The sequence below is a fragment of the Salvelinus sp. IW2-2015 genome, linkage group LG20, assembly GCF_002910315.2.
Source record: "Salvelinus sp. IW2-2015 linkage group LG20, ASM291031v2, whole genome shotgun sequence".
NCBI lineage: Eukaryota > Metazoa > Chordata > Actinopteri > Salmoniformes > Salmonidae > Salvelinus > Salvelinus sp. IW2-2015.
In genome coordinates, this window is record NC_036860.1 from 1,026,267 (window position 1) to 1,046,615 (window position 20,349).

The 20,349-nt window shown below is 44.3% G+C and overlaps 3 protein-coding genes across 3 annotated transcripts; 2 read left to right on the forward strand and 1 right to left on the reverse strand.

Moving 5' to 3' along the window:
• Window positions 1-42: 42 nt before the first annotated feature.
• LOC112081360 (riboflavin-binding protein) lies at window positions 43-5,066 on the forward strand. Its single transcript, XM_024147806.2, has 5 exons — window positions 43-271; window positions 436-529; window positions 694-822; window positions 952-1,048; window positions 4,226-5,066. The coding sequence occupies exons 1-5, from the start codon at window positions 109-111 to the stop codon at window positions 4,595-4,597; spliced, it is 855 nt and encodes a 284-aa protein (XP_024003574.1). The 5' UTR covers window positions 43-108; the 3' UTR covers window positions 4,598-5,066.
• An 872-nt stretch (window positions 5,067-5,938) lies between these two features.
• On the forward strand, window positions 5,939-7,797 carry LOC111981140 (peroxiredoxin-1-like). The gene is made up of 6 exons (XM_024012300.3): window positions 5,939-6,049; window positions 6,202-6,274; window positions 6,478-6,631; window positions 7,071-7,217; window positions 7,325-7,455; window positions 7,712-7,797. The coding sequence occupies exons 1-6, from the start codon at window positions 5,939-5,941 to the stop codon at window positions 7,795-7,797; spliced, it is 702 nt and encodes a 233-aa protein (XP_023868068.1).
• Window positions 7,798-11,150: 3,353 nt separating this feature from the next.
• Window positions 11,151-13,003, reverse strand: LOC111981704 (transcription factor JunB). The gene has a single exon (XM_024013104.2). It carries the CDS (start codon window positions 12,639-12,641, stop codon window positions 11,661-11,663), a length of 981 nt encoding a protein of 326 aa, XP_023868872.1. The 5' UTR covers window positions 12,642-13,003; the 3' UTR covers window positions 11,151-11,660.
• Between the last annotated feature and the right edge of the window lie 7,346 nt (window positions 13,004-20,349).

The window sequence follows — 20,349 nt, forward strand, 5'->3', positions numbered from 1 at the left end:
AAAAACTGGTCTTCATATTGTATGGTTCACTGAACCCGCTTGTCTCCCGCTCCGCTGTCCAAGGTCCTGATTATAGCCGGCTAGCTGAACGTATCGCAGGTTGAAGAAATGGCTATCACGTCAAACTCCCTGCCYTTGGTCTGTGCATATTTAGCGGCTACCCTGATTGGTCGCATTTTGTGTTTGGAGGGGGCGTGTCTACAGGACGGTAGACAGAAGGCCACGCCCAGCCAGGAACCTCACCTGAAAGAGTGCACAATATATGCTGAGAGTGAGTGAGAGCACTGTGCTTTTTAAAGACAACAACATGCATCGTCAAACCATGATAAAGAGAGAAAACTGCTGTTGGAAGTTTACTATCTAAATCCTCAATCCTCCTATGAGATGAGGTGTCTCCCCATGGTCATAATCTATCCATATCTGTTCTCTCATCAGATGCATGTTGTTCAGAGGATGACATCCAGGATCTTAATCCCATGACCAGTGAGAAGAACAACCCCTGGGACAAGTGTGGGAAACTGAGGCCGAAGTAAGTCTGCAATTTACAGCGGCCTTTGATCATGATATAACCAATATTTTCAATCTATGACATCAAAGCCAACAGAGACAAAAGCATTGCACTGCTGGAGCATGGTGGTGGCAGCATCATGCTGGTCTACCCTCTCTCTCTCTCCCATCCATCTCTATGTCCAGGTGTGAGGACTTCCTGAAGCGTGTGACCTGTTTCTACCGTTGTTCCCCTGATGCAGCCCGTTGGCCACACTCTCACCTCCAGTCCTCCATGCAGGCCGTGCCACTGTGCCACAGCTTCTGCCGTGACTGGTGAGCTCACTACAATAACCTAGGGTCCCCAATGTAAACTGTACTGAAGGCTCTGCGCTAATCACATCATCCAGCAGTATCAAATGTTGATCTGTCATCTGGTCATTGCAACATAACATTTTTCTTCAGGTATGAGGCCTGCAGGATGGACATGACATGTGCTCGTAACTGGGCCAGAGACCCCAGAGGACAGAACTGCACTGGGAACTGTGTGCCGTATCAGCAGGTAGGCTGTTGATTGGATGGGCAGCAGCCAGTCTCATGGGAGGGAGCCATGTTGAGTTGGCTGTAATGCTGTGTTGAGCTGTGTTTTAACCTTGCTATAAATATATATWTTTTTTTTCAAAAAGAGATATTTAGACTCAATGATTCATTTCTTTGAGGAAGTTAAGAACCATCCTAGTCTCTTTCTCCAGCTGTGTCTCTTATGATAGAGCTGTAGGAAGATAGAGAAACCTGGCATGCAAGGCTAGGTTAGCAAAGAATCATGGTAGTATAGCTGTCAGTGTTAGTTGTACTGGTACTGCTGGTCTCAGTGGTCAGTGAGGGGTTAAGGTCACAAAGCCTGGCTAAGTGGAATAAAGGAGGGGCTCTGCCAGGGGCGGACTGGGACCAGAAATCGGCCCTGGCATTTCTAACAAACCTGCCAATTATTTTCCTCGAGGCCCCCACACCGGCCCATTTCTTTCCTCGAGGCCCCCACACTGGCCCATTTCTTTCCTCAAGGCCCCCACACTGGCCCATTTCTTTCCTCGAGGCCCCCACACTGGCCCATTTCTTTCCTCAAGGCCCCCATTATTAGCCAGATAATGATTATTTTGCACAAAAAATCCAAGTTAGACAGGCCCAATGTGATTAAAAAGGGTCCAGCCTATCTGGCATTTGCTCAGAATGCCAGATGGCCAGTCCGCCCCTGGGCTCTGCTCTGTACTGCTCCACTGGACAGAGGAGGATATAAAAAGAGGCAGAGTGACCCAGGGCTTGTGCACAGCTGGGACCAACTGTGAACCTCCCAGTCACACACAAACATGCACGCACACCAGAGGAGGCTGATGGGAGGAGATGTATGGGGACGTGCTCATTGTAATGGCTGTATTGGAATGAATGGAATGGTACCAAACACATCAAACACATGGAAAAAGAACGGTTCCATTGATTCCATTCCAAACATTACAATGAGCACGTCCCACTACAGCTCCCCACACACACACACACATAATCAGTGGTTGGATGTGATGATGAGAGGTGACAGGAGTGTGTGTATGTTTATGTGGAAGAGGCAGGTCAGGGAACCACAAATATACCAAATAAAAATGTAATTATTGTGAGGCCATTCAATTAAAGTTAAGCTGTTCTGAATATGAGGGTCCTGCTACACAGAGACCTCCAAAACACCCCATAAGGAGGAGTCAGAATGTTTGAACAAAACAACTCACATCTAATAGAAATATTGTTAACACAATAACAATATTTTCACAGATTTATGCTATTCATTAGTTTGACCCTTTGCTTAAGAGCAACTGACTTTGGAACTCAAATGAGGTTGGAAGCAATTTGTGTCCAGGCATTTTAATGARGGCTCTTTTAATGATCTTCAGCTGTTCAAAAAACAATTATTTTAACATAGATAGTAAACAGTTTGTAGGTTAGACTGGAATGTTCAGTTTGATTCCTCATCAGACAAAGGAATTGGGAAGCTAACTGCACCTCACCCATTCACATGTCCTCCCTAATCGAGCTGACAATGCTTCAGTCTGCCTCAGGGCCACTGTACACAGCAGGCAGGCTGCAAATAAATACACGGAAACACACACACTTGCACGTTGGCTACTGCACTCACATATAGGCTACACACACACACAAACAAACACATGCACATTCTGTACTCACATATAGGCTACACACACAAACACATGCACATACTGCATTCACACATAAGCTAAACACACACAAAAACATTTGTACATGCACACACAATACTGCACACACACGTACAAACCATCAAAACGTTCCCCTGGCCCTTCTCCCAGGATCCTCTCTGGCTTTCTCCCTCATCGTCTGTAAGCTCTGTTGGCTCTCCATCGCCTCACTGGCCACAGCAATGTTCTGGGGCTTCTTAACATCATCAACAAGGAAACAACACTCTCTTCACGCTCTCCACTCAAACACTGGGTCTGAAGTGGYCAGTGACTCTGCACTAACATGCACTCCTGTGTTGCGATAACAGCAGGTTGACGTTTATTGGGATAAATCTTCTCTTTAAAGCAGAACTGAGCGATTTCCTCTAGATCCAGCCAACGGCAAAGTAAAAATATTGTCGATATTGTAAAACTTCATGAAAACAAATGTAAGGTTAGTGTTAGGCACTAGGGTTAGGCACATGTCCATGGCCGCCCCAGGAGAGGAGGCTAGTAATAAGACCAGCTAGTAGCTATCTGCTGCACAGCAACAGTGCTGTCCTTCTAACACAGTCAATATAGCAGTGCTTCCTAAATGTTCTGAGTGACTCATTCACTCCTTATCCCTCAGACAGACAGGATGAGAGAGGGGGAGAGGAGAGAGGAGAGGGGGGAGGGAGGAGAGAGGAGAGGGGGAGGGAGGAGAGAGGAGAGTTGTAACGGTAGCATTTCTTACAAAGTGGTGATGACTCACTCCCCAGAGAATCAGAGCTTACAGATARAGGATCTTAATTTGACCTATAATGTCACAGCAAAATAATCATTCAGCAACAGGATTTAAATGCTTAGTCCATAATGTAGCTGGAGCTGTGGTTAAGCTATTATCTGGCCAAAAGTAGGCTACATGAAAAGTGTAATACTGTTAATATAATTGTGTGTTAGATTGTGTTTACAGTTCATTTAAATAAGAAAGCTCATCTGCATTGCTTGCGATGCAGGAAAATTCTCAGCAACAAAAGAGTGATCAAATTAAGATCCTACATCTGTAAACGCGTAGACCCACGGTGTCAGTACCATTCTACTAATAAGCTTTTCCAATATCAAGCTTTTCTGAGAAATGTAGGCTTAGACTTCATTATGTTTTTTTTGGCCCTAAAACCTGAATTTGGATTAAAGTGAAGGGGAAAACATATTTATTTCCCGCAATCAGCTGGCTTTTAGATGACAGATGAAGCGTGACCTTGTGTGCTGGTCCCCCGTGTCTCTAAAAGCCTTTCTCTGTATGATGAGGGCACTAATGGATGGATGAGAGAAGTGGGAGTGGCAGCTGCTGCCTGGCAAATGCTATGTTTTTTCAGAAAAGGTACATCTTAGTGTAATCAATAGTCCCAATTAAAATGAGTGCCTTAATCAGAGATATAATTTGCAACACACAGAAAAGATAAGGGTCATATTGAATCTAATGTCAAACTACACCTCCAATGATTTGCTCTTTGCTACCACAGATGTACCAGCACGGCCGGGACCTGTGTGAGAGCCTGTGGGGGGACGCCTTCATGACGGTGGAGGATGAGGAGGAGGAACGGGAGGGGGGTGAAAGTATTAGCAATGGTAAGGGTGGACGTCCCTGTGGATGCCTGACCCTCAGCCCCTCGGACAGGGAGGTGATCTCTGCCCTCAGGGCCCTGGAGGAAGACCCAGAGGAGCTGGACACCACCAAGAGTGGCTTGCCTCATTACCGTGCCCCGTGCCACACGCAGCCCCAGACCAAGCCTGCCACACTGCCCCCGCAGGCGCGGAGGAGCAACGGCAACATTGTGATGCGGAAACGCTCGGTCGTGGTGGATGATGTGGAGGGTAGTGGGAGTGGGCTGTAGATGAACTGACAGAATCTGATCTCTGAATCTGTAGCACTGTCCCCAAGCTGGGGTTGTCATATCTTGCTCTTATAACTAACCTCACCTCACATACTGTACCTCTCATCATTACGCACCATTATAACCCATCAATCAAATGTTGCTTAGAGACGCTCCATATTTTGAAGTAATACCAAACATATAAACCATTATGACATGACATGCCCTTAACACTGTGTAAATAATGTACGAATAGTGACATTGACTGTAACATTATTCTGAAAGGTTAAAAAATCAACAGATAACATCAAAGTGTATGACATCATGTTGTATTACAGTCTGTTGTTACATGGTACTTGGCCCAGGGACTGCAGTTGAAAATTAGCCGGCTGACTAAAACTTTTATACAGTAGTAATGTTGATTAATGTCCACTGTCCCTGTAAAAGTAAATGTAATAAAGTAAAGTAGTTGCTAAAACAGGTGACACCATTCATGATCGCCATCAATGTTTGGCATGTAATTGTCAGTCATGTATGCTCATTYTAAACATATGTAGTCTTGCAGCTACATTAGTAGGCCTACAAATGAAAATATCTATCATCTTGTGAGGCGCCTGGGACTGCCTCGGTGCATATCATACTGRAGAGTTGTATTTACTCATCAGTAGACTGCAGTAGTTTCTAAACTGTATTGTGTAACTTTGCCATCAGACTAGGCATACAGGAGATATACGTATCCATACTGAAGCGTCCAAAATTCCTCTATTCCTCAATCCTAAACACCTTTTTTAGACATACCTGTACAACTGTCAACACGCTTGGCATATTTTACTATCGTGATATAACGTAATGTACTACTGTCTTCTTGTCATGAAATGTTTGATAGTGAGGAGGGAGGTAGGGTGTTTGTGATGGTGGTGCACAGCCACATCATTAGAGTGGTTGCCATCCTGCAATCATAGGAGTCAGTCAGCTGTTAAAAATGATGAAGTATTCTTTATAGCTGGAGGAAGTCTTGAATTTCAGAAAGAGAATCTGCGCAAAGGACAGACTTAGACTGCTGATGTAGAAACATGACTCATGCCAGTAAGGCTTTTGTGTTAGTTTGATAATGCATCAGAACTCTATTCAGGCAATGTCATTCAAGATGCTGTGATGTAGAATTAGAGCCAAACTCTATAGAATGTCTATAGAATGGAGGACCTAAAGGGAACCTGTTTGTCTGAGTGTGATAAGAATACCTATTTGGTGTTCTTTTGTTTCTTGACATCCTCAATAAACACTGGATTTCAAAATCATTCCATTGGTATTTTCTATTGTGTTGTTATTAGAGCCATTGCCAGATCAAAATACATAGCAAATATGTGTTCTGTGTTCTCCATATGCAGCACTGTCCAACCGTTTGACCTGTCACCTCAGGATAAGAACACTGTGTATTCCAAGGATGATGTCATCACCAAACATGGCCGCAGGGTCAGTCCACCTCTGATGTTCTCACCAGTCCAGCTCAAGCTGGCAGACAGCTTGACAGTTTGATTATGGGAGTGAATAAATATAGTATATGTATTGTTCAAATTAGAAAGGCGCCACACCAGCAGTTACACCGCTAACCAAGGTTTTCCCAGCCAGCCCCAGAGTTCACTGCTACAGCCGTAGTGGACGGACAGTTCAAAGAGGTCAAGCTGTCCTACTACAGAGGCTTCGCTTTGGTGTGAAATCAACTACACACAAACACAAAAAGTACATTCAAACTCAACATTTCTCAGACTTAAATCTTTGCTTAGCTATACACATCCCATGGTGTTGAGGTTAAGTCATGGAAACAGATTTTTAACTATTAGGCAAATGACCATAAACCGTATGCAATACTTTTGAAATCCCTTTTGTCTTTTCTCCCTAAGGGAAGTATGTAGTGCTGTTTTTCTACCTGCTGGACTTCACCTTTGTTTGCCCCACTGAGATTGTGGCCTTCAGTGAACGTGCTGAGGAGTTCAGGAAGAGTGACTGTGAGGTCTTGGCAGCCTCTACAGACTCCCACTTCAGTCACCTGGCCTGGTGAGACCATTATCTTACTAGGGTCATATATGGAAAATACTGATATAGGAAAACAAACCAGAATCTTGTCCTCTACTGTCCTTCTGTATAATCTATGTTTTTATTTTGCATATTGCTGCATATATCTAACTTAATACCCCAACTTGTGGCTATTGTTAGGTAATCATTTTCATGTTTGTGAAGAGGAATCCAGGAAGTAAATGCACTAGGCTACATAGGGTCCTGAAGCCCCACCCTGCCCAGAGTTAAGCTTCTCTGTGTAGCTGTGATAAGACCCTMGAAGACTGCCTGAGTTGGTTTGCAGCTCCAGATACACAGCAGATGTGTAGCGGCCACTGTTCAAGTCATCAATAATCATGCAGGCGTGCAGTGCATTTGCCTACAGTCCTGTATTTATTGTGTGTGTAATAGTGATTCTCTCTCTCCCCCTCCTGTGCAGGATCAACACAGAGAAGAAACATGGAGGTCTGGGCCCTATGAAGATCCCTCTGCTGGCTGACCCCACCCAGGCCATCTCCAGGGACTACGGAGTGCTGAAGGAGGATGAGGGCATAGCCTACAGATCTGTTACCAAGCTCTGGGACAAGTCTTATAATCCTATTCTCTCTCTCTCTCACTTACAGCTGCCCATTTCCTGACCTTTATACAGTGCTCAGCCTTAAACCTGTTTTAACCTTCCTCCCTACTGTCCAGAGGTCTGTTTGGGATTGATGACAAGGGCATCCTGAAGCAGATCCCCATCAACGACCTGTCAGTAGTGTGCTCTGTGGATGAGACACTGCACCTGGTGCAGGCCTTCCAGCACACTGACAAGTTTAGAGAGGGTAAGAGGAGGAGGGGACAGAGAGCAGGTTAGAGATTTAGAGTAGGATGTGCTGACATCTCAGGACATGGCAGGAGACTAATATTGTTAGGCACCAATAGACCTCCATTGRATGCACTCTAGTGCTACTTGACCTCTAGCCCCTCTTCAGCACAGTTCCCATTCTTATTAGAATATACAGTACATTTAGTGAGCAAATGTGTTTGATATACACTGTATGTTCACAGGGCAGATGTGTGACTTGTTTCTCTTTACAGTGTGCCCAGCAGGATGGAGACCAGGGAGAGACACCATCGTCCCGGACAGCCAGAAGAGCAAGGAGTTTTTCTCCAAACAGAACTGATCCATCCACACCTCCTTAGAGGTGCTACGTCTATACAGGGTACTAACTGAGCCCTTACTGTTGTTAGCTGGATCGCTGACTGACTGAGTCTGCTGATCGCATTGATTCTGTGTCAACTACACTGTCAGTGGGGATGTGTTTTGTGAGATTTCTTGAAAATTATATATTATTTGTGTATTAGGCTTGATGTTGATTCCATCATGGGGCTTATTTTACTGCTGTTCTCTAATGATTTTTTATTTTTAACTTATCTAACTTTTACTTAACATATTTTTATTAAAACTCCATTGTTGCTTAAGGGCTTGTAATGAAGCATTTCACTGTAAGGTTACACCTGTTGTATTCGGTGCATGTGACAAATATCATTTGATTTGATTTGATTACAATTCAAACAGTGCCATGTGAGTATTTTGTTGATGAACTGGAATGTTAATAAAAAAACAGAATTTCTAGCTAAATTGTTCTCTAGTTTTGTAGTGATGAAGCATTTGGAAGTTGCTTTTGCCCTTTTAAAGAAAATATAGTTTAAAACCAAGTGTTTAATTCAGTACTTTTATATTGGAATATGACATAAACACTGGTATAGAGTTAATAGTAAGCTTCAGTTACTAACCACTAGATGGTGCTATGCACACATTCAACAAGCAATGTCCCTGTTTTTCTGGAACACATTGGTTTTGTATAGGTTTTGTTTATTGATACAATACAAACAAATTAGTCTTAAAGAGCAACTGCCCATAAAAAACTACTTCTCATTTAGAAAACAGCCTATATGGCATCGAGTCAGAAACATTTATTCTACTGTCTAAATTTAGTATAATGTGTAAATAGGATCATTTTGGTCATAGTCTCATCCAAAACTGAGTTTTGTGGGACTTATGGTCGTGACCTGCATCACAATGTAAAGGAAGGTTGGGTTTGTTTCAATCCTGCCCACAGCTGGCAGCACACAAGTAATCATTCATTCGGAGTGCAGCTGCATGTGACCAGATTGTAATGCCTGTGCTTGGGTTGACTTTGGATATACTGTACCAATGGGGCTAGACATTATGTAGACTACTACTTATCACAAATTGACTGTCTTTAAAAGATTATGGGATTACCTCCCTCGGTTTGAGATAGATGGAAAAAGTTTGTAGTAGTGTTTTAGACGATTCRTATTGAAGACCCATGTCGCCTTTACATAGACATTCAGCATGCAAAATCCCATTTAATCTGCATTGTCCTAGTAGATCTAGATGTCTCGGAAATGAGTTATGTAATTATTGAAAGAAGCTCAGATGGCCATGGTCAGGTGGGAGGAATATGTATGATGCGAGAGAAATGTGGGAGATGGAGCGAGAGAGTGAGGCCTGTAGCAGTGAAAGGGGGCTAGAGGGGAGGAAAATAAACCCACCCCAGATCTTCATACGTCATCACTTGCATCACAGATGTTCCCACAGACACTGATGGTTGTGGGCTGTGGTAGCGAGAAGCTGAAATGGGCAGGTTGTGCGTGTGTATTTATACATGTTGTGTAGGCCTATACATAAATAACCCTGTTAACACCATGTTTTTATGTATTTCCCCCTTGGTGGGATCTGAGAAATCAAGTATCCAAAAAACATTGGTTCCATCTGGCAATGGAACATTTACGCTCCCACCAATGTGTCAAGAAGTGAAAACAATAGAAGAGTACAAGAAATTGGTATAGGAGAGAGAAGGGTTAAATTAGGACACCTTTGCTCTTGACTGTCACATTTTAATTATGTATAACAAAATCAAAATAAATCAATCTTACACAAGTTTTTTGTACTAAAACACAGAAACGGTGGAAACTGCACTTGTTTTTATGAATACTAGTAGGACTATTTAAACTGAAATATACAGAAATGGAGTACACGTAGGTGTCGTAGCTGATATTTTCCATATTGGGGCATAATTTTAAAAAAAAGTTTTAACCTCTCTCCTAAACGGCTGAGGTGAGAAAGTGTGTCAAAACCCCAGCGTTCAGCGATTCTTTTGAAGTGGTTTTATTTTATTTTCGTCTCAAGTGTGCTGAAGGTTGTGGAGAGCAGGCTGGCTGGGTTGTTTGCCTAGCTGGCTGCTGTAGCCTACATCATTAACAGGACAGAATTCCCCTCCTGTTTTTCGAAGAGCAGCTTGTGCATACTCAATAACTCCTCTGTCTGCCAAAGACCGCAAAACAACAGGAGTTGCAACTGTTGCCAACTTTGAAGGGCTTGAATTTAAAAAACTGTTTGGATAAAAAGTTAATGTATGATGACTAATCTTCAATTAACTCGACTTTACTGAGACTTTTCCCATATCCCTGACTCAATTCAAAGAGAACAGGGCCTCACATATTTTTCTGATGTCGCCACAATGTTCTTGTCCTTGGCAATGCCAACCCAACCCATCCATACACACAGATGCGCTCACACACCAGATGCCCACTCGCTTCTACTGCTCTGCCAAGCTGTGTGGCATCTTTAAACACCCCCGGCATTCCAAAGGCCACTGTCACTTCCATGTGCACTCATTKAAATATAAGACCCGAATCTGTCTTAACTGTGGTGTGTACGCAAACACCATGTTTAGTTACCCTGGCTAGGCATCATGGGAAACAATGTGCCCAGAATGAGCTGGTGGCCATTGYACATAAGTCTTTATACAAATAGATAATTCAACTAGAGAATTGATGGACTGAGAACAGACACCTTGAAAATGGGACGACTTTGAATATTTTTGTCTAGTGGTTGACCACTTCATGCCATATGAAAAATTAAGTAATATACAGTCATTTAAAATAGTCAAGAAAAGTTAGCGGCTGAACTTTGTCCGTAGTCATTTGATAACACTTGCGAAATTATGACTGTGCCAAGTCCATATCTGGTCAAAGTTTGTTTCCCCTTGTTATGCTCCTAAGCTCAGTTCTTAATTATTACCCTATACACCAGCTTAGTTTCAATAATAATATTGGAAATTCCGTTGTGCCAAACCATCTTACTGATACTAAGTGTTAGATGAAGTGGAATGAAACCAATTTGCAAGGAAGGCGGGAGTTCCCAGAAAGCTTCGCTCAGTGACGTAATCTACCAGAAGAGTCCTTATATGGACACGCTGTGCGTAAAAGGTAGTCTAATAGCATCGAATCTCTCACTGTAAAATGAGCATGACCTAAACCCATCTTCAATGAAAACTAGCCATTTAATTCACACGCTTAAGGTTGTTGTTCATGCATAACACTAGACTTCAGTAAATGTGTAAAATCCTCTGCGCATATAGCCATCATTCAACGACCAATATAATTTCCAAGTCGCATTTTTAGCAAACACCATGAATGACACCAATAGACAAACATGAAGCCAAAATCGTTTTGAAAAGAGACTTTACTTAATTAAATATACATCGCACAAATAAAAAATACATTGTAAACATGACAATATTAATTTGTCAGGATCAACCTGGCAAACAATAACTTAAACATTTAATGAATGCAGCATTGCATGATGATATGCAAAATTACAAACAATACAATAACATTTCCATTGATTAGGTATCAAAACCAGCCTATCAAGTGGTCTCTGGTTTGTTTTTGTAGTCACTCAGTGTCAGTGTCTATGTTCAGTCTGGATGCTGTTCCTGTTGTCATGTATTTGGATTATATGGTCCCTTGTGCGGTGTCCAGCATCCGGAAGTACCATTTGTCAGTCTTTTACCCGAAATGAGAGCAGCCTACACACAGCCTGTGGCCGTGTTGTCATTACCAACAATAGCCTGCCGGTATATGGCCTCTTCCAGTGCTGTTCATGTAGAACATTCCTCCAGTGTTGTCACTTCTAAATCATGAATTACTCTGCGTAATGCCCTCGCCTCTCCATTTAAAATGCCTCCATTTTGCTCGTCAACATCAGCTGACAGCCGCTGCTTACATGTGTCAGGACTTTCTGTTTGAGCTGGGCGACTTGTTCACGAAGCACAGTCGCTGTGTTGGAGAGCCCAGCATTGTCCGACTTCAGAACTTTCACCTTGTCCTCCAGTCGGGAGATGCGCTCCAGTTTGCGGCGCCGGCATTTGGTTGCTGCTAGTCGGTTTCTAAGCCGCTTCCGCTCGGCCTTGATTATCTCTTGATTTTCCATGTCGATTGGGGACATTGGCGGGGAACCGTCGCTGCTGTGTAGATCAGGGACGGTTTGTGGTTCTTCTTTGAAAGCCACAAGGCGCTGTGGATGGACCCCAGCGCCAGGTAGAGAGTACTGAAAGGGGTGTGACGCGTGCGTCGAGGTCTGTTGGTGATGGCTCTGCTGGTGGTGCGGCGGTAAGTAGTTGATGGTGGTACTGGGGTAACTGGATGCGGAAGAGAGGTTAGTGTTTGGGCAATAAGCGTTCAGTGTTGTGTAAATTGGAGGCTCGGGCTGCAGGGAGGAGCCGAAGACACTAGAGGCCGCCGCCGAACAGGTCGTCACACCACCCGCTCCAATAGACACGTTGGGCGGGGCCATGGGCATATGGTTTATCTTGTGGAGCTCGTCCAGGGCTTTCACGAAGCCCTCCGCAAAGCCCTCCTGCTCATCGGTGATGCTCCGGTTGTAGAAGTACTGGCCTGGGGTGGGAGTAGTAATTATACCGTTACTGTTTTGGATGATAAGCCTTTCGAGTTCAGGGGAAGCAAGCTTCAGTGACCCGACATCCTGGTGCGCTGCTTGGTACAAGTCAGACTTGAGGTTGCGATATGGCTCTGTCAAGTTCATATTCATATTCTGCTTTAGGAGTTTGTAGTCGTGCAATGCAGCATCAGAGTGGCCATAAGCCGAGATAAAAGAGTCGTCATGATAAAAAGGCTGCTCCATTTTTGTAGACATAAAGTCGTAGGAAAGTGAGCTTACCAGTTGTGTTTAAACAGTCTCAGGATATTGGTCAACAAATGACGGTGTCAGCAAAAAGTAGGATTACGCATCAACGCAAGCACCCCTCTTTTTCAGCAATGACCCCCCAGTTCAAAACTAAAAAAGAATTTCACTTCTAAAAGTGTGAGGGAAAATCCAAGACGTAGAACAGAGCAGTGGTCCACGAAGGCTGTCAACAGATGAATGACCGCAGTATTGACGTGATCCAATGGCTTGAACTATCTATTTCAACCTTGTATAAAAAAAAAAACTAAACTTRATACCCATACATAAGGTTGCGTTCAGGGTATGTTGTTCTATGTGATAAATTCACTCTGAGTGAGGAGCTAGTAACATGCCGTTTTATATACACACCAAACATTGGGCTAGTTCGTGTTGCATGGCCCGGTGCCCCGGGTGAGCGGAGTCTGTWTTTTAGACTATTCCATTGGTCCATAAACGAAATCTCCACTCACCCGGTGCACTGGCCATGCAAACCGAATCAGCCCACACGCGTGCTGTCAAGATTGGCAAAGGGAATTGATTGGATAGAAACTATTTGTGCACGCCCAACAACATAACGTCAGGATTATGACGCGATTGCCAGGAACTACTTTGATTGTAAACCGATCGTTAACACGCTCATGTAGGCAAGAAAAGTGAACAGTGAAGCAGGGCTGGATTAAGAATATACTTCTATACATTCTTCACCTAATTTATTCACCTAAATCGCTGTAAAGACTAATGTACAACGATGTTTAGACTAATTTGTCAACATGTTTCTAGGCTGTTGATATACGTTGTTTTGTGATCTGACTGTTATATTGTCACTACAGTAGACTACATTACTGTGATGTTGCACGGTCCACGTTGTTATATTGTTACAAATTGATAGGCATTGTCCATCAGACGCTGAGCTGCGCTGCCTAGGCCTACATATTATGTGGACGCCAAATTTTGTAGGCCTATAAGATGAGTTGCAATTCACTTGTTAATTTTAAAGCAAGTTTGTTTGATGAATTGCATGTAGCAGGGATAACTATTAGCCTAATGTTCTGCTGAAATTATATTTGATTGTTCCGTGTGCAAATGTGATGAACAATGCCGCAATGGGGTTAACGTAACCGTGGAGACCACATAATGTATACCATGTATTAACTATATATATATTGATATACTATGGTGGGATCGATTATTTTTGTATTATTATTTTTGATCGAGTATTTAGATATGAGGAGAAAATCCGCGTTCCATATTTGGGCATGCCGACGCGTTAGTTCCTCTGAGAGAACGGGGAAGCTGCCCCCCTCAGCCTCATTCCAGCAGGATTCCTGTTGTATGAAGCTCATCCGTGTGAGAGCTAGGGACTTTTTGTTTGAATAATTTTAGATGAAAGCAAAAATTTCTCAGCTACATTTTGTATTGTTGGAAGGCAACTCCTTTACTGAGTTCATGGTTATCAATTGATTTAATGTACCCCATGAGTCTTATTTATTTGTAATTAATCAGTTAAAATTAATAATTCAATGTTTTCCAATTGTAGCAGCAATATTGCCCTTTCTCATCTTGCATTCGGAAACTATTCAGACCCCTTGACTTTTTCCACATTTTGTTACGTTACAGCCTTATTCTAAAATGGATTCAATTGTTGTTGTTTTTCTCATCAATCTACACACAATAATGACAAAGCAAAAACAGATTTTTAGACATGTTTGCAAATGTATTAAAAAACAGAAATATCACATTTACATAAGTATTCAGACACTTTACTCAGTACTTTGTTGAAGCACCTTTGGCAGTGATTACAGRCTCTAGTCTTGGGTATGACGCTACACGCTTGGCACACCTGTATTGGGGAGTTTCTCCCATTCTTCTCTGCAGATCTTTTTTCAATATTTTTTTTGATTTCACCTTTATTTAACCAGGTAGGCCATTTGAGAACAAGTTCTCATTTACAACTGCGAACTGGCCAAGATAAAGAAAAGCAGTGCGACACAAACAACAGAGAGTTACACGTGGGATAAACAAACGTACAGTCAATAACACAATAGAAAAATCTATATACAGTGTGTGCAAATGTAGTAAGATTAGGCAGGTAAGGCAATAAATAGGCCATAGTGGTGAAATAATTACAATTTAGAAATTAAACACTGGAGTGATAGATGTGCAGAAGATGAATGTGCAAGTAGAGATACTGGGGTGCAAAGGAGCAAAACAATAAATGACAATATGGGGATGAGGTAGTTGGGTGGGCTATTTACAGATGGGCTGGGTACAGGTGCAATGATCGGTAAGCTGCTCTGACAGCTGATGCTTAAAGTTAGTGAGGGAGATATAAGACTCCAGCTTCAGTGATTTTTGCAATTCGTTCCAGTCATTGGCAGCAGAGAACTGAAAGGAAAGGCGGCCAATGGAGGATTTGGCTTTGGGGGTGACCAGGGAAATATACCTGCTGGAGTGCGTGCTACGGGTGGGTGCTGCTATGGTGACCATTGAGCTYAGATAAGGCGGGGCTTTACCTAGCGAAGACTTATAGATGACCTGGAGCCAGTGGGTTTGGCGATGAATATGTAGCGAGGGCCAACCAACGAGAGCATACAGGTCGCAGTGGAAAACGGATGGCACTGTGATAGACTGCATCCAAATTGCTGAGTAGAGTGTTGGAGGCTATTTTGTAAATGACATCGCCGAAGTCAAGGATCGGTAGGATAGTCAGTTTTACAAGGGTATGTTTAGCAGCATGAGTGAAGGATTCTTTGTTGCGAAATAGGAAGCCAATTCTAGATTTAATTTTGGATTGGAGATGCTTAATGTGAGTCTGTAAGGAGAGTTTACAGTCTAACCAGACACCTAGGTATTTCCACATGTTCTAAGTCAGAACCATCCAGAGTAGTGATGCTGGACGGGCGGGCGGGTGCGGGCAGCGATCGGTTGAAGAGCATGCATTTAGTTTTACTTGCATTTAAGAGTGTAACGGATGTGAAATGGCTAGCTAGTTAGCGGGTACGCGCTAATAGTGTTTCAATCGGTTACGTCACTTGCTCTGAGACTTGAAGTAGGGTTTCCCCTTGCTCTGCAAGGGCCGCGGCTTTTGTGGAGCGATGGGTAACGATGCTTCGTGGGTGACTGTTGTTGATGTGTGCAGAGGGTTCCTGGTTCGCGCCCGAGGTCGGGGCGAGGGGACGTACTAAAGTTATACTGTTACAATGATGCTGTTGACCCGGATCACTGGTTGCTGTGGAAAAGGAGTAGGTCGAAAGGGGGGTGAGTGTAACGGATGTGAAATGGCTAGCTAGTTAGCGGGTACGCGCTAATAGCGTTTCAATCGGTTACGTCACTTGCTCTGAGACTTGAAGTAGGGTGTCCCCTTGCTCTGCAAGGGCCGCGGCTTTTGTGGAGCGATGGGTAATGATGCTTCGTGGGTGACTGTTGTTGATGTGTGCAGAGGGTTCCTGGTTCGCGCCCGAGGTCGGGGCGAGGGGACGTACTAAAGTTATACTGTTACAAGAGCAGTTGGAGGCCATGGAAGGAGTGTTGTATGGCATTGAAGCTCGTCTGAGGTTTGTTAACACAGTGTCCAAAGAAGGGCCAGAAGTATACCAAATGGTGTCGTCTGCGTAGAGGTGGATCAGAGAATCACCAGCAGCAACAGCGACATCATTGATGTATACAGAGAAAAGTGTCGGCCCGAGAATTGAACCCTGTGGCACCCCATAGAGACAAACAGAGGTCCGGACACAGGCCCTCTGATTTGACACACTGAACTCTATCTATAAGTAGTTGGTGAACCAGGCGAGGCAGTCATTTGAGAAACCAAGGCTGTTGAGTCTGCCGATAAGAATGCGGTGATTGACAGAGTCGAAAGCCTTGGCCAGGTCGATGAAGACGGCTGCACAGTATTGTCTTTTATCGATGGTGGTTATGATATCGTTTAGGACCTTGAGCGTGGCTGAGGTGCACCCATGACCCGCTCAGAAACCAGATTGCATAATGGGGAATGTACGGTGGGATTCAAAATGGTCGGTGATCTGTTTGGTAACATGGCTTTCGAAGACTTTAGAAAGGCAGGGTAGGATGGATATAGGTCTGTAACAGTTTGTGTCTCGAGTGTCTCCCCCTTTGAAGAGGGGGATGACCGCGGCAGCTTTCCTATGTTTAGCGATCTCAGACGATAAGAAAGAGAGGTTGAACAGGCTAGTAATAGGGGTTGCAACAATTGTGGCGGATAATTTTAGAAAGAGAGGGTCCAGATTGTCTAGCTCAGCTGATTTGTAGGGGTCCAGATTTCACAGCTCTTTCAGAACATCACCTATCTGGATTTGGGTGAAGGAGAAATAGGGGAGGCTTGGGCAAGTTGTTGTGGGGGGTGCAGGGCTGTTGACCGGGGTAGGGGTAGCCAGGTGGAAAGCATATCCAGCCGTAGAAAAATGCATTTTGAAATTCTCGATTATCATAGATTTATCGGTGGTGACAGTGTTTCCTAGCCTCAGTGCAGTGGGCAGCTGGGAGGAGGTGCTCTTATTCTCCATGGATTTTACAGTGTCCCAGAACTTTTTGGAGTTTGTGCTCCAGGATGCACATTTCTGTTTGAAAAAGCTAGCCTTTGCTTTCCTAACAGTCTGTGTTTATTGGTTCCTAACTTCTCTGAAACGTTGCATATCGCGGGGGCTATTCGATGCTAATGCAGAATGCCACAGGATGTTTTTGTGCTGGTCAATGGCAGTCAAGTCTGGAGTGAACCAAGGGCTATATCTGTTCTTAGTTCTACATTTTTTGAATGTGGCATGCTTATTTAAGATGGTGAGGAAAGCACTTTTAAAGAATAACCAGGCATCCTCTACTGATGGAATGAGGTCAATATCCTTCCAGGATACCCGGGCCAGGTCAATTAGAAAGGCCTGCTCGCTGGAGTGTTTTATGGAGCATTTGACAGTGATGAGGGGTGGCCGTTTGACCGTGGACCCATTACGGACGCAGGCAATGAGGCAGTGATCGCTGAGATCCTGTTTGAAGACAGCAGAGGTGTATTTAAAGGGCAGGTTGGTCAGGATGATATCTATGAGGGTGCCTGTGTTTACGTATTTAGGGTTGTACTTAGTAGGTTCCTTGATAATTTGTGTGAGATTGAGGGCATCTATCTTAGATTGTAGGATGGTCGGGGTGTTAAGCATATCCCAGTTTAGGTCACCTAAGAGTACAAACTCTGAAGATAAATGGGGGGCAATTAATTCACATATGGTGTTTGCAACTCCACCCCCTTTGGCAGTTCTATCTTGGCGGAAAATGTTGTAGTTGGGGATGGAAATTTCAGAATTTTTATTAGCCTTCCTAAGCCAGGATTCAGACATGGCTAGGACATCAGGGTTGGCGGAGTGTGCTAAAGCAGTGGGGGGAAAAAACTTAGGGAGGAGGCTTCTGATGTTAACATGCATAAAATCAAGTCTTTTACGGTTACAGAAGTCAACAAATGATAGCGCCTGGGGAATAGGAGTGGAACTGGGAGCTACTGGGCCTGGGTTAACCTCTACATCACCAGAGGAACAGAGGAGGAGTAGGATAAGGGTACGGCTAAAGGCTATAAGCACTGATCATCCAGTGTGCTGGGGACAGAGAATAAAACGAGCAGATCTATGGGCGTGGTAGGATAGATTCAGGGCGTAATGTACAGACAATGGTATAGTAGGATGTGAGTAAAGTGGAGGTCAACCTAGGCGTTGAGTGACGATGAGAGAGGTTTCGTCTCTCGAGGCACCAGTTAAACCAGGTGAGGTCTCCGCATGTGTGTGGGGTAGGACAAAAGAGCTATCTAAGGCATTTTGAGTGGGACTGAGGCCTCTGCAGTGAAATAAAACAATAAGAACTAACCAAGACAGCATTAGACAAGGTATATTTACATTAGAGAGAGGCATAAAGCAAACACAGGTGTTGATCAGGAGTGCTAAGACAACAACGGGTAAATGGCGATAAATGGGCAGAGCGGGTCAGTTAAGTACATACAGGACCTGAGTTCGAGGCTGGGGCCGACAGGTCAACAAAATGAGGTACCGTGTTATTGAAACAGTCCAGGGGGCATCAGCTGTGTAGCCGAGTGATCATGGGGTCAAAAGAGCAGCAATATGTGAGTCAGGGTGCCATTCGGTAGTCACTACTACGCTAGGCGAGCAGCGGACACAGCGTTCAGAAAAGCTAGCGGGCCGGGGCTAGTAGATGGTTCTTCGGCGACACTGTAGCAGAATAACCTGATGAGACCACATCGGGCGATCACGTCGGCAGACCAGTCGTGCTGGATCGGCGGGGCTCCGTGTTGACAATAATGGGTCCAGGCCAATTGGCAAAGGAGGTATTGAAGCCCTAGACTTAGCTGGTATATGGGCCTAGCTCAAGGCTAGCTGGTGCTTGCTTAGAGACAGAGGCGTTATCTAACAGTAGCCACTCGTTGCAGTTAGCTAGCTGCAATGATCTGGTGTAATGATCCAGAGCAGCAGGAATCCGGTGATGTGGTAGAGAGAAGCAGTCCAATATGCTCTGGGTTGATATCACGCTGTGCAGACAGGCAGGTGTTGTTCGAGCTAAGGCTGGCTGGCTGGTGACCGGGAAAAATGTGAAGAACGCTAGCCGTGGCTAACAAAGACTAGTAGCTAGTTAGCTGGCTAGCTCCTGATGGAAGTTCGAGTTATAAGAAATAAAAATAGCAGTTCCGTGCCACATTGGGTGAGGCGGGTTGCAGGAAAGTATATTTAGTTCGTAGATATAAAGTGAGATGAAGATATATACGAAAAAGACTGGCTATTTACACAGGATAAGACAAAGACAAACACACACTTCCTACTGCTACGCCATTTTGGGTATAGTAGTATGTCTTCTCAAGCTCTGTCAGGTTGGATGGGGAGCGTTGCTGCACAGTTATTTTCTTTCCTTAGATGTTCGATCGGGTTCAAGTCCAGGCTCTGGCTGGGCCACCCAAGGACATTCAGAGGCTTGTCACGAAGCCACTCCTGCATTGTCTTGGCTGTGTGCTTAGGGTCATTGTCCTATTGGAAGGTGAACCTTCGCCACAGTCTGAGGTCCTGAGCGCTCTGGAGCAGGTTTTCATCAAGGATCTCTCTGTACTTTGCTCCGTTGATCGTTCCCTCGATCCTGACTAGTCTCCCAGTCGCTGCCGCTGAAAAACATCCCCACAGCATGATGCTGCCACCGTAGGGATGGTGCCAGGTTTCCTTCAGACGTGACGCTTGGCATTCAGGCCAAACTCTAAGCGGGCTGTCGTGCATTTTTACTGAGGAGTGGGTTCCATCTGGCGACTACTAAAAAGTCCTGATTGGTGTAGTCCTGCAGAGATGGTTGTCCTTCTGAAAGGTTCTCCCATCTCCACAGAGGAACTCTAGAGCTTTATCAGAGTGACCATCGGGTTCTTGGTCACCTCCCTGACCTAGGCTCTTCTCCCCCGATTGCTCAGTTTGGCCGGGCGGCCAGTTCTAGGAAGAGTCTTGGTGGTTCCAAACTTCTTCCATTTAATGATAGAGGCCACTGTGTTCTTGGGGACCTTCAATGCTGCAGATATTTTTTATACCCTTCCCCAGATCTGTGCCTCGACACAATCCTATCTCGGAGCTCTACGGACAATTCCTTCAACCTTAGGGCTTGGATTTTGCTCTGACATGCACTGTCAACTGTGGGAACTTAT

What these genes read in the sequence shown, in the direction of transcription:
- LOC111981140 (XM_024012300.3), top strand. Translation starts at nt 5,939, where the DNA reads ATGTGTTCTGTGTTCTCCATATGCAGCACTGTCCAACCGTTTGACCTG. An exon ending in CAAGCTGTCCTACTACAGAG is followed by an intron (nt 6,275 to 6,477) that starts GCTTCGCTTTGG and finishes TTTCTCCCTAAG; the next exon opens with GGAAGTATGTAGTGCTGTTT. An exon ending in GTTACCAAGCTCTGGGACAA is followed by an intron (nt 7,218 to 7,324) that starts GTCTTATAATCC and finishes CCTACTGTCCAG; the next exon opens with AGGTCTGTTTGGGATTGATG.
- LOC111981704 (XM_024013104.2), bottom strand. Translation starts at nt 12,641, where the DNA reads ATGTCTACAAAAATGGAGCAGCCTTTTTATCATGACGACTCTTTTATC.